This window comes from Camelus dromedarius, chromosome 11 (assembly GCF_036321535.1).
Source record: "Camelus dromedarius isolate mCamDro1 chromosome 11, mCamDro1.pat, whole genome shotgun sequence".
NCBI lineage: Eukaryota > Metazoa > Chordata > Mammalia > Artiodactyla > Camelidae > Camelus > Camelus dromedarius.
The window spans coordinates 7,321,276-7,334,246 of NC_087446.1; the positions used below are offsets into that span (position 1 = coordinate 7,321,276).

The 12,971-nt window shown below is 39.4% G+C and overlaps 1 protein-coding gene across 6 annotated transcripts in view; it reads right to left on the reverse strand.

Annotated features, from left to right (window-relative positions):
- Positions 1-12,971, reverse strand: part of TNRC6B (trinucleotide repeat containing adaptor 6B) — a 224,700-nt gene that overhangs the window by 71,443 nt on the left and 140,286 nt on the right. For all 6 annotated transcript variants that reach the window (XM_064491424.1, XM_031463315.2, XM_031463311.2 and 3 more), the window contains one exon: positions 43-130. In XM_064491424.1, the coding sequence (XP_064347494.1) occupies positions 43-130 (88 nt within the window). The remainder of the gene's footprint in view (positions 1-42; positions 131-12,971) is intronic.

Here is a 12,971-nt window from a genome sequence, read left to right on the forward strand (position 1 = left end):
TGCTTGGCAGATGTAAATACAGACTTAATTGATTAAACCCACCTTCTGAGTGGCTTCTTTTTTCTTTTTATCCTCTTTCTTCCTTTTCTTGTCTTCCATTAACTGTTCTTCCCTTTCTTGCTCCTTCTCTCTGTAAAAGTCACGTCACACCACAAGGTTAAACATCTTATATTCACAATCTATTTGTGTAGCAAATTAAATGCTTATAGATGGTGTGCAAAGCGACAAATATTTCATCTCTGACTGAGCACAGTATTCTACTTAAACTAGGAGGATGAATAACACTCACCAAATTTAGTTATCCACTTATTTTGGTTTGTCACCTCTTTTGCAAAACATGACATTAAGTTTGGTTTTTAAAAGCCCATTAAAGTGGGCTTTTGTAATATCTTCCTAAACAAACACACACACACACATTGAATGGATTTCCACTCAGCAAAGAACCTAATTTGAATACATGACAACCAACGTCCAGTTGGCTTCCGACAATATTTCTCACAAATAATGCTGAATATATTAATTCAGTTATAGTACACAGGTGTTTATCATAATCTAGGTGTTTTCCCATGACATCTTCAGAGAGGTGAACATAAAACCCTATGTTCTAAATTTCGTATTTTTCTTCTACATTATTAATAATGTATATTTTACATGTTTTCTACTTGTGTTCTTAAGGTTCTTAAGGTCACACCAAGTGTCCATAAATCCATGTATTCCCTCCCTATTGTGTGAGTTCACAGCTGCATCCTCCTGCACTCCTGATCAGCAATTAAGATGATCAGGTTTTGCTCCTTTCAATTAAAATAAAAATATTACACAAAAATAAACATTCTAGTTGAAGAAATATGTTGAATCTTAAGAAATTAAGATAATGTAATTTATACCTCATATTTGAAAAATAACTGTAAAATGTAATATTTATTCTAATATATTATACAATATACTATTATGTATAGTCTAATATTCTAATATAACGTATGTGTATTTTTTAATGGATGTACTGGGGATTGAACCAGTGAGCTCTACCACTAAGCTATAACCCCCATCCCCTAGTGTAACATATATAGACTGCTGCCAACTTCTACTTCTATGTATCAACTGGAAAAAAATGCATAAACAACTAACAGCTGGTGTAATTTCAAAGCTCAAGGCAGGACACCCCAGACATCACACTTACTGAATTTCAGAGCTTGAAGAAGAGTCAGAGTCCTAGCTCCCAGTTCCCCAACTACTGAACAGATACTGCCTGCATACTAGTGATTTTAGGAGATACAACACATCAAATCCATGGTTTCACAGACACCACCTAGATAAAGGCTAAGTTAAGTCAGACAAATCAAAAGAAAAATGCTAAATGTTTGCAGACATGGCAAAAATCACAAAGATGGTTTGTGAAGGACTCAAGTTTGGGGAGTGGAACTCATCCAGCCTACATAAAAGGAACTCAGGACCAACACTGAGGCACACTCTCATGGATAGGTAAACAATGTTTTACTTACAGAAAACAGGAACTAAATAATAACAGAAGTGTTTTACCTGCATATTAAGTTTTTAGTGGATCCTGTCTACATTCACAAATACTGCCCTTTCTCTCTCCTTACAGAAGGAGATGTGTATATATGCCTCTGGGCATAAATACACAAAAGCCTAAAGTGTACAATTCACACACACTCTCCAAGCCACTAAAATTTTTAAAATACAATCAAGGAGGAGATTTTATTGTAACTTCCTTGGGTTTAAGGCTGGATTTCTTTGGAGTCAGATAATGTGTACATCGGCCCAAGAGTGAAGTTCTTGGTGAAAATCCACTTGCAACCGGGCATTACTTTAAGAAAATGGATTTACGAAAGTTGGCAAGATAGATGTTGACCATCTAAGGTAGGCTGGCCACAGATCCTGTTATATTTGGCTCCCACAGCCTCTTGCTTCCTCTGGCTGCAAATGGAAGAAGACAAGGTTCCTCATGACCCAGTTACTGTTACTTGGTTTCCGTATTTTAAAGAAAAACTGACTATAGAAGAAAAGCAACCACAGCCTGAATATCTCCTGTTTAAATACCTGATGCTCTAAAAAGTAAAGTTGAAAAACTAAAAGTTTATTTTAAAAATGCAACGTAAAAAAAAAAAAAAAGCAGTAAGTCTTTAATGAGACACGTTCTTAAAAAACAACTAACCTTTTCAAATATTTTTTTCCTATAAACAGGTAATTCAGGGAAAGGGATTGAAATTTATGTTCACTACAAGCAGATTTATTTCCAAAACAAATATTTTTCAAAGCTTTCCAGGAGACAGGCTGTGCTTTCACCCTGATCTTTTACTGTGTATGTTGGTAGAATTGAGTCTTCTCTTTAAATTTCACTTTCTTAGGAAGAATCTATTTTCTCAAACCAAACCTGACTTAAAAACCTACCATTCACTTAAAAATGAATCAAAAAGTTTGGGGTTCACCTTTCTTCTAATTCAATTGTGCTCTATCTTGGCTGCACATTAGCAACATTTGGGGAGCTTTGAACTATCTCTGTGCTGCACCAGAGCCCAGTAGGGGTGATGAGGGCATCCACACAGGGAAGGCATCTATGGTGGTGCTGATGGGAGCTCAGTTATATACAGGGGGTTGATCAGTAAGTAAATATATTAAGAATGAAGAGGAGTTATCAAAATGGAAAAGGAGAAAACTGAAATGAACCCTGTGGAGTTGGATCAGAAGTAGTCATTGACATGAGCTCATTAATTGTAATACATAGGGACAGACATAACAAAAAAAGTAGATGTAACGTTGCATGCCTATATGTGTATATTCCTTCATGTATTCAAATGCACACACACTTATTCCCTAGCTCTATCAATGAGAGGGCTTGGGAACAAGCAACATCTAAATACTGTAGCTATGAACACACCTCGAACCCAGATTATGGCTTCTAAATATCATTCTTCACAAAGAGAACTAGAGTTTTTTGGGAAAAAAACTATTTGGGGGCTACAACATGGAAAGTAGAAAAGGAGTCTGGAATGCTTGTTTGCCAAGAAGCAAGGAAACCTTCAACAAATGATGGGACATGTCAACTGGTCACAGAAACTAGTTTGAAGGGGCTCCTACAAACTAAATCTGGGACAGTATGAGCATAAAAATAAATACTGACAGTAACAGACTATAAGCTATTGCATAAAATAGGAAAACGTGAGTCCTTACAGGTAGAAACAAGTAAATGAGTACATTAAAAATGACAAGAAATGTAATATTCTCACAGTTTTAAAGCACCACACCATAAAAATACTTACTAATTATAAAGGAAAAAACAGTAATTATATGGAGGAGAAGCCTGGCAGATACCACCTTAATCAAGTAGTCCAGGTGAACATCAACCGTGGTACAAACTAAAATCATGAGCTACCTGATAGCATGCTCTGAGAATCAGCATCACTTCTATGATATTTCTCTCAAATATACACAGTCTGAATATCATCACAAGGAAACATCAGACAACCCCAAATGGAGAGACATTTTAGAAAAAACTGATTGGCAATCTTCAAAAGTTCCAAGGTCATCAGCACCAAGGAAAGACCGAGCAACTGTCCAAAATGGAAGGAGTCTAAAGAGATACAACCACCAAGTGCTGAGTGCGATCCTTTTGCTATAAAGACCAATACTGGGGCAAATGTTAAACCTTGAGTAGGGGCTGAAGATTAAATGGTACTAATGTATCAGCGTTGATATTTTTTTTTGACGCTTGTACTGTGGATATACAGGAGAATGTTTTTGTTTTTTAGAAATACATTAAAGTATTGTGGAAGGGATGCAGGGATGAGACACTGGGTCAGCAATTTATTGTTAAATGATTCAAGGGAAAAAGTATTGCGTTTTTTCCAGAAATCATACTTGCAACTTTTTGTAAGTTCAAGGTTGTTTCCAAAAACAAAATAAAATCCAAAAAAACAAACATCAACAAAACCATTACCCAGGGAATACTCCAGGTGGATTACAGAGGAATTGCTGGTTGTTTTTTTTTTTTAAAGCCTCCCTGCCCACCAAGTGGGTTCTAAGATGTAGCCAGAGTGGAGAACCACAGCTCTAAATTCTTGTGTTTAAGCCTACAATTTAATATGTACCTATAATACCTCAAAAATCACACCTCCCGTACAACAATCAAATACAAACGCTAGGAGAGTAGGAGGGTCTCACTTAACCCTTCAATGCTTCTAGATCTGGAAGCAGGAGAAATCACCGATACTGTCTTTCCTATCTAAACACACAGCCTGATGCAAGTGTGAACACTGTAATCCAGAATAAATCTAGAATGGTAAAAAGCCAAAATTACTCTAAAAAATGTCTAAGGTGAGGAAAATACAACAGTGTTTCCTTCTTTCTTCTTTTAAGCAAATAACCATTAGCTGCAAGAAATATGTACAAGTAACTTGTTTTTGAGAAAGGCAGTATTTGAATAAAAGGGGAAATAGCCAATATTCACCTGAACTGAGGCAGAGCAAGACTCCTGTTCCACGTGTAAGATCAGAACACCGGATCTCGGAAGCAACAGGCTTGCAGGAATGAAACCTACTGTCTTTGAAAGGATCTGAGACCATGCCAGATAAGTTAAGAGCTGTAACATCTGGGTGACAACTCCCTAGAGCTGACATTCAAGGCCATTCACAGTACAGTTCCAAATTCCACATTTCCCTCAACCATTCTGCATACCTGACACAAAAGGTTTCTTCCTTTTTGTTGCCCAAGTCCTGGCTCAATAACCATCTGCTCCAACAAGGCTTCCCCGACAATCCCAATTCGTAAGAAGTTCACGCTCCTCTGCATACCCCACCACCTCTGCCCTGCCTCTTGTCTGGCTCTGGAGGGGCCGCAAGGCAGAGGCTATTAGTCACTGGCAGCACCAGAGCCATAAAATGACTTTTCTGTAGCATGGCTGCTTTGACCAGGGCTCTGGGAATAAGACTGGTTTAGGGGCTCCTCTGTGTTTCACTTTCCTTCTACCAGGATGCCCCAGGAACTAATCCATTCCTTCAACAAACATTTATTGGGTACCTAACACGAGCCAGGCACTTTTCTAAACATTGGAGACACAGCAGTTACAAAACCAAACCCCAGTTCTCAGGAGGTTTACCGTCTAGTGGGGGAGACAGGCAACAACCAAACAAGACACACAATAAAGCACATGTATAAAATACACATTTCAGGTGGTAACAAGTGCCCTGCCGAGGACAGGGCAGGGTAAGCTGATGGAGAAGAACAGGCAGGAAAGAGGGTACCACCTTACATATGATGGTTAGAAATGGCCTCTCTGATACAGCGGCCTAAGAATGGAGACCCAGGGAGGTGAGGGATATGTGGCTATCTGGGAGAGAGCATTCCAGACAGAGGGGACACTGAGTGTAAAGGAATGACACTGGTGTGCTTGGCAAGGAGGCTGGCGCAGAGGCAGTAAGGGAGACGGCAGCAGATGAGGTCAGAGAGGTGGCAGGGCTCTCCTGAGAGTGACTGCAGTCTTCAAACTAACCCGGACACACCTTCCGTAAGGAGCCAAACTGGGACTGGTGTACACGCACAGAAACCAACACTTCCAACACCTCTTGTCCTCACCTCCAATTAAAAGGCCTGTTTCTCCCCTCGGTGTCAATATTTCAAGAGCCCCTGCTTCTGTCCATGGAGGGGCCAGCACACCTCCCCAAGAGCACCAACCGTACTGCGGAACAGCGAGCCAAGCATGCCTGTGTTTGCCACCAGTGACATCTCTGGATGCAGGGGAGCTGATCTTACTCTCCTTCTTACCACATGTACCAAGCACAGGCACCAGGATGCACGAGGCCCTCCATTCAACGTTACCAAAATGCATGATTACAGAGCAAGTGATGCTTTTCTATCCCTTCCAGGGCACATGTGTCAAAATAAAAGCCTCAAAACAACTAATTAAGTCACTTAACAAACATGCACTGAGTTACTATTCCAAGCCAGGCAGTGACCTAGGCACTGGGGATTTAACAGCGAGTGAGACAGTCCCTGCCCTCAGGGGGACTGACGGTGTAAACAGAGACAAACACAATGGCAGGAAATCATTACAAATGCCATGAAGAAAATAAAGCTGGGAAAGCAGCTAGAGAGTGACCAAGAGGGAAGGGGCAGGGAAGACAGTGTGCTAGCTTACACAAATGTTCGCAGAAGGCCTCTCTGAGGCAGCAAGAGACCGAAATGAAGAGAACGATCTGGGAGAAGGGACATCGACCCGGCAGGGAGAATGCTAAGAACACGGGTCCCGAGATGGGAGGGTGGTGGTGAATTTGGGGCTTTATTTTGGGGGAGAGGGATACTCCTCTCATTCCCTCCCCTCCCTTCACAGCAAACCCCCACACATACCCTCCAGAGCTTTCTGTGCTTATTATTATTTTTTTTTTGGTTTTTAAAAAATTTTTATTTATTTTTTTTTAAGGGGTAGGTAGTTAGGTTTACTTATTTATTTGTTTTTAGAAAAGGTACTGGGATTGAACCCAGGACCTTGTGTATGCTGAGCATATGCTCTACCACTTGAGCTAGCCCCCACTCACTAAATTATACATTTTTTAATTGAGTTATAGTCATTTTACAATGTTGTGTTCTATGCTTACTTTGTAATAGTCCTCACTCATCTCTCTGCGCCCACTCGACGCCAAGCACTGTGCCGGGGGGGGGGGGGGAGCGGGCGGTTGGCAGCAAACAAGATGCCGTGCTACTCGCCCTCCTGGAGCTCTTAGTGCACATTTTTAAACAGCTACATCTCGCCTCACAACTCAGACATCTTCAAGGAAGGAAGCTCTGCTCCTGCTCTGCCCTCCATCTTCATCACCACTTCAGGGTACTCTGAAAACAGCTTACAGCGTATTCAGTGTTTTGAAAGCACCAGAACCTTGGATATGTGAATTAATGGCTTATGGTAATCCAGGTGAGAGATTAACTTCTCCTTACAAACCAGCATCATGACCAGTGGTTCCTGAATTAATGTGCCCCAAGTCCATCATACCTCAGGCATCAAGCAGAGGCAGGGCTAACAATTTCATCCTTGAAAGCAGTAATCACCAACATGCTGACTGGAGTGAAAATTACCTAAGAACCTCAATTCAGCTAAACAGACAGGGTTCATCTTGACAGGAAAATGTCTCCAGAGATAGAGTATCTTCCTTTTCTTTAAGGTGGGGATAACTGGCCACACCACCATAAACACCTGGTGCTCTCTGGTCAGTAAGTGTGGTGTCACCCTTGGTCCTAGTTCATAACGAACTCTACACAATTGAGGCAGGCAGACAGAGTCAAACAGATACAACAGATCCAGCTGCCATATGGAACATGCCAGAAGCAAACCAGTACTGTAACAGAACAAGCTATTAATACATCAACATCTTGGATCAATCTCTGGGGAATTATGGCAAGTGACAAAAGCCAACCCCAAAAGTTATGTACTGTATGATTCTATTTATACAACGTTTCTGAAATGACAAGTAGTTGTCAGGAGTTGCCAGGGGGTTGTGGTCGGGTGAGGCAGGGCGTCATTAGTGGTCCTTGTGGTGATGTAACTCTTCTGTATCTTGATAGTGGTGGTGGATACATGAACCTTCATGTGATACATAAAACTAAACAGTACATACACAACTAAGTACACGAGAAACTGGCGGGATTTAAATAAGATCAGTGAGTTGTCTGAGTCAGTATCTTGGTGATACTGTACTATGGTTCTGCAAGAAGAAAATGTTGGCAGAAACTGGGTAAAGGGCACCTGGAATCTCTATGTGTTTATTTTTTTTTTACAATTGCATGTGAATCTACAATTATCTCAATAAAAATTTTAATTAAAAAAGAGAGAGAGCCTCAAACATTGACTCATCTTTTAGTCATCTGTTTAAAATTTTTTCAAGGATTTCTATTTTAAACAACTCTTTATGAAAATCACACAAGAGTCAAAAAAGAATTTTAGAAATCACGTTAGTCCTGACATTCACAGAAATGCATTTCCAAAAATATTCTAGAACCTACACTTCACCCTAAATATTCATATTGTTACAGTTTTATCAATCAAGCTTCCTTGTGTCTTAAGTACATTAAATACATGACAAACATACACCACAGGGTATTTAAAATATTCCTCTACCACATCATTCATAATCTCATTTACTGAGAATTTTAGTGCTATAATAGTAATAAAACTCATTCTTTGACTTTGTGGTGGATGAGTGCATCAACTCAGTCAACACCAATTCCAAGCCCTTCTGGCCTACTTCCCAGACTTCCTTCAGCTCGAGATTCAAATGTGACTTATGTTTTGCCAATAAGCTGCACTTGTGCATGACTTTAATAGGAAAACTGACAGGGTGCGGGGCACCCCTCTTCTCAGGGAGCAGATACGCTGTGGTCCTGGAGCCGAAACCTACAACAGCAGTTTCCTGAATGTACAGGAAGGGGAAAAAGCTCCCGTGGGGCCCCCTGTTCAAGGTGGATTCCCAAGGATCTGTGAGATACTATCACTATTTAATAAACCCTTGGCACCCGTGAGAGTAAATTCTGTCGTCTGCACACTGAGAACTCTGTCCGACACAGATTTACATACACTTTCCAAAGCACATCTAATACATGTGACTTGTACAGACATTTATTTCCTTAAGAGACAAATGGTAATCTTGGCAATTTATAAAACAGTAAGAAAATAACTGGGCACAAAACTATTAACAATCATAACCAATTAAGGATTAATGATACCAAACACATGTTTGGAGTGAGGAAAATTTACAAAAGTAAGGCAATGAAAAGAATTAAGCATAGTGCTTGAAGTATCCACTTAGATTGTTTTTAATTAAAAATGCACACAAAAAGAGAGCATGTTGGAATAAATCCATTCCGGCAGAGGAAATTACATAGTAGGGTACTCCAAACATTCATGTTGGATTTGTTCTTAACATTTTTTCATTTGCTGGATCTGACTGACGGAATTTAATGGGATGCTAATGTAATTTACACATGATATTAAATTAGTAGACAAGGCCAAACAGCACTGAGGCATAAAAATCATTCTAATACTGAGTGGCTCATAGAAAGAAAACAGTAACATTAAACCTAGAAAAATTAAGGTAAAGATATTTTTCATTAATTTAGAGGGATGCAGAAATTTCTCCTGCCTTCAGCTGCATCATGAACAGGATAGGCAATTCTTTTGTATGTTAACAAAATGAACACGGTTCCTTCTACATATAAGGGTTACCTTCCTATATAAGGTGGTGTAAAGCAATGCTTCTCAAACTTTGATGGGAATTTTGTTAACATAAAGATTCTTACTCAGTAGGTGTGGGTTGGGGCCTACAATTCTTCATCTCTAACAAGCTGCTGGTCCTTGGACCTTACTGTGAATAGCACAGGTATAACTGGTTGTTCTTTCCAAGGAAATCTGGAATTGTAGCTATTTTTCAAGGATAAATATTAACCTCTTTAACATCAAGCTTATGCCTTGTTATTCCCATCTGTGTTTCAGCGCCAAATTACAGGGTAATCTTCATAAAGATATATTAAAAGTCAGTTAAACAACTTGTGTAATACTAAAAATGCATGAAATTCAATTGAAACAATGACATCAGGAATACCTAAGAGCAAATCGATGCGTGCAAAAAACCCGTACGACAGCAAACGTACGGCAACAGTAGTTGAAAGGGGCCACCAACTGCAGGGGACACGCAGATTTCAGGACATCAAGCCTGAAAAGAATCTGAGTTTCAGAATCAACGAAATACGGCAATAATATTTTTACATACATAGCCTCTGACTCTAAGCTCCTCACAACTTCCCCCTACTTTCCGTATTTGATGAACATGCAAGGAATAGGTTTATTTCGAGTATTACTCACAGCAAATAAAGGAAGACAATATATTTAAAAGAACTTGTTTTCACTTTCAGAAATTTCACGGGGAAAAAGCCGTAACCAACGATACGGGAGGTTTCCCCCCACAAAACCCTTACGGGTTAGAATGGTGCTTGAGGAACATGTAGTTTGAAATGACTCTTCTTATCCCTCACAGACTCCGGCCACGCAGCCCAGCGATCTCTAACAAAGGAAATTCACACAAGCCCTTCTCCTCAGTCTTAGTGCAGCTGTGCACGAAGTTCTCTCTGTTTGGAACCTGCTTCCTTACAGTTTTCATTCATTGGTCCCAAGCCTCCCTTTTCAGACCACACAGAATAAGCCTCCTAAATCAGTATCTGTAGTCATCCAGCATGCATCCCTGAGGCATTCTCAGTTTCTTTAAACATTCCACATGTGACCTGGCTTTCTATCCCCTCACCACTGGGGTCATTATCTCCTAGTCATGTTCCAGTTTGTCTACACTCATCCAATTATTGGGTAAAGCAGCACCAAATAGAGTAGGCCTGCTACTTCCTTGTCCCAGATAATATATCATTGCCAATACAAAGCCCATCTGCCTTCTTAGAAATCACATCTTTCTGAGTTACCACCACCTAACACCCCTATTTTTCCCAGTATTGCTAAGTTCTCCATGACTGGGTGCAGGCTCATTTGTGTATCTTTATTAACGCCTTCTGTGCCCTCTGGCACTGTCGCTTTTGACAGCCTTCCCTGCACTGCAGGGAAAGGCCTGGAACAGCATCTTCCAGAATCCCATTCTCCATTTGTTCTAGGTTACAAACAGCCAATGAGAGGCTCCCACCTGATCTGGAAGGCAGAAGCCAGAATTCTCTGAAAATAGCTGCAAGCATTTACACAGGCAGCAGCAGACAGGACTCTTCACTTTTACAGCAGCTTCCAGATGAACTAAAGCCATAGTGGAGCGGCAAGCAGCTATCACTGCTCCCGGGGAACCCGGCACTCTAAATTCAGCAATAACTGGCTCCCTGTATTTTCGCCCCTCAGACTCTCTAATGTTGTGTGAACTTCTAATTCTCTGTATTAAAACCTTTCCTTCTTGGAAAATACAACAGATTCTGCAAAAAAAGGAACCAGAATTAATAAGTGACTTTAGCAAGGTTGCAGGATATAAGATTAATATATAAAATCATTTCTACTTCTATATACTAGCAAAAACAATCAGAAACAAATTTTTTAAAAATCCTATTTATAAGTAGCATCAAAACCTATGAAACACTTAGGGATAAAATTGTTTAAAATGTCCAATTCATGCACACTGAAAATTGTAACACATTTAAAAAACCTAAGTAAGTAGAGAGATATACTGTGTTCATGGACTGGAAGACTCAGCATTATTATGATGTTGATTCTTCCAAAACTATAGATTTAACATAATCCCTATTAAAATCCCAGCGTTTTTTTTTTTTTTTGGTAGAAACTGACAACTTCCTTTTAAAATTCGTAAGGACTCAGAATAGCCAACAAGTTTAAAAAAAAAAAAAGTTGGAGGACTTATACAACCTGACACACAGACTTTTAATAAAATACAGAAATCAAGACAGTATTGACATCGACATTCAAAAAGTTCAGTGGGCTAGAAGAGATGCAAGAAATTGATCGACACAGAAATGGACAATTGACTTTTGAAAAAGTTGCAAAGGCAATTCAGTAATGAAAGGATAGTCTGTTTTCAACAAATGGTGCTGTAGCAACTGAATAGCTGTACGTTAAAAAAAAAAAAGAGAGAGGGAGAGAGAAAGAGCCTCAACCTATACCTTATACTACATACAAAAATTAACTCAAGATGGATTACAGACCTAAATATAAAACTAAAAGAAAATACAGGAAAGAAAATCTTTGTGACGTTGAGTTAGGCAAAATTATTTCTTAGCCACAATACCAAAAGCACAATCCATAACAAAAAAAAATAAATTTGATTTGTCAAAATTAAGAATTTCTGCTCTCCAAAAGATGCTGTTAAGAGAACAAAAAAGAGCAGCAGACTGGGAGATGATACTCAAAAATCACTTATAAAGAATCTGTGTCCAGATATATAAAGAACTCTTCAAACAATAGTAAGAAAACAACCCAATGGCTTAAATGGGCAAAAGACTTGAACAGACACTTCACCAAAGAAGATATACAGATATGGCAAATAAGCACATAAAAAAATGCTCAACATTACCAATCATTAAGAAAAGATAAATTAAAGCCACAATCAGATGGTATCACATACATACTTATGAGAATGCCCAAAATTAAAAAGACTGACCATACCAAGTTTGGGCAACTGGAACTCTCTCTGAGTGGGAATGTACAATGGTAAACAGTTTGGAAGTTTCCTAAAAAGTTACACACCTACCACATGACCCAGCCTTTCCTCGCCTAGGTATTTACCCTGGAGAAAAGCAAGCATGCATCCAGTGCAAAGACTTCTAAATGAATATTCATAGCAGCTTTATTTGTAAGAGCTGAAAACTAAAAACTACTCAACTGAGCATCAAGAGATGAATGCATCAACAAATTGTGGTACTGCATACAACGAAATACTTCTCAGCAATAAGAGCAATGAACTACTGATACATACAGCATGGATAAATCTCAAAATAATTATACTGAATAAAAGAAGCCAGGCAACAAGTACTGTTATGTTCCATTTGTATATAATTCTAGAAAACACAATCTAATCTTTAGTGGCACCAAGGAGATCAGTGGTGATCTGGGGGTGGGAAAGGGCAGGGAAGGTTGGGAAGGAGGACTGACAAATGGGCACAAAGGGACTTTGGGGGATAAAGGATACATTCATTATCATTTGTACACATAGTTCAAAACTTAGTACATTATGAACACATTGAAGGTAAGCAGTTTATTATATATCAATTATACTTCAACAAGGGGCTGAAGTAAAAGTAAAAAAATGAAAGAAAAAGGAAAAAAAAACCTCTCCTACATGGAACATCCAGAACGGCCTGTTTCCTGACAGAGCCCTGACTGATACACCAGGATAACTGAGACCTCTTTATCAGGCGAAATTTCACCCAGTTCCCTAAGATGGCAAATCTTTACATTGGTGCTTCTGCGTGGATGATGT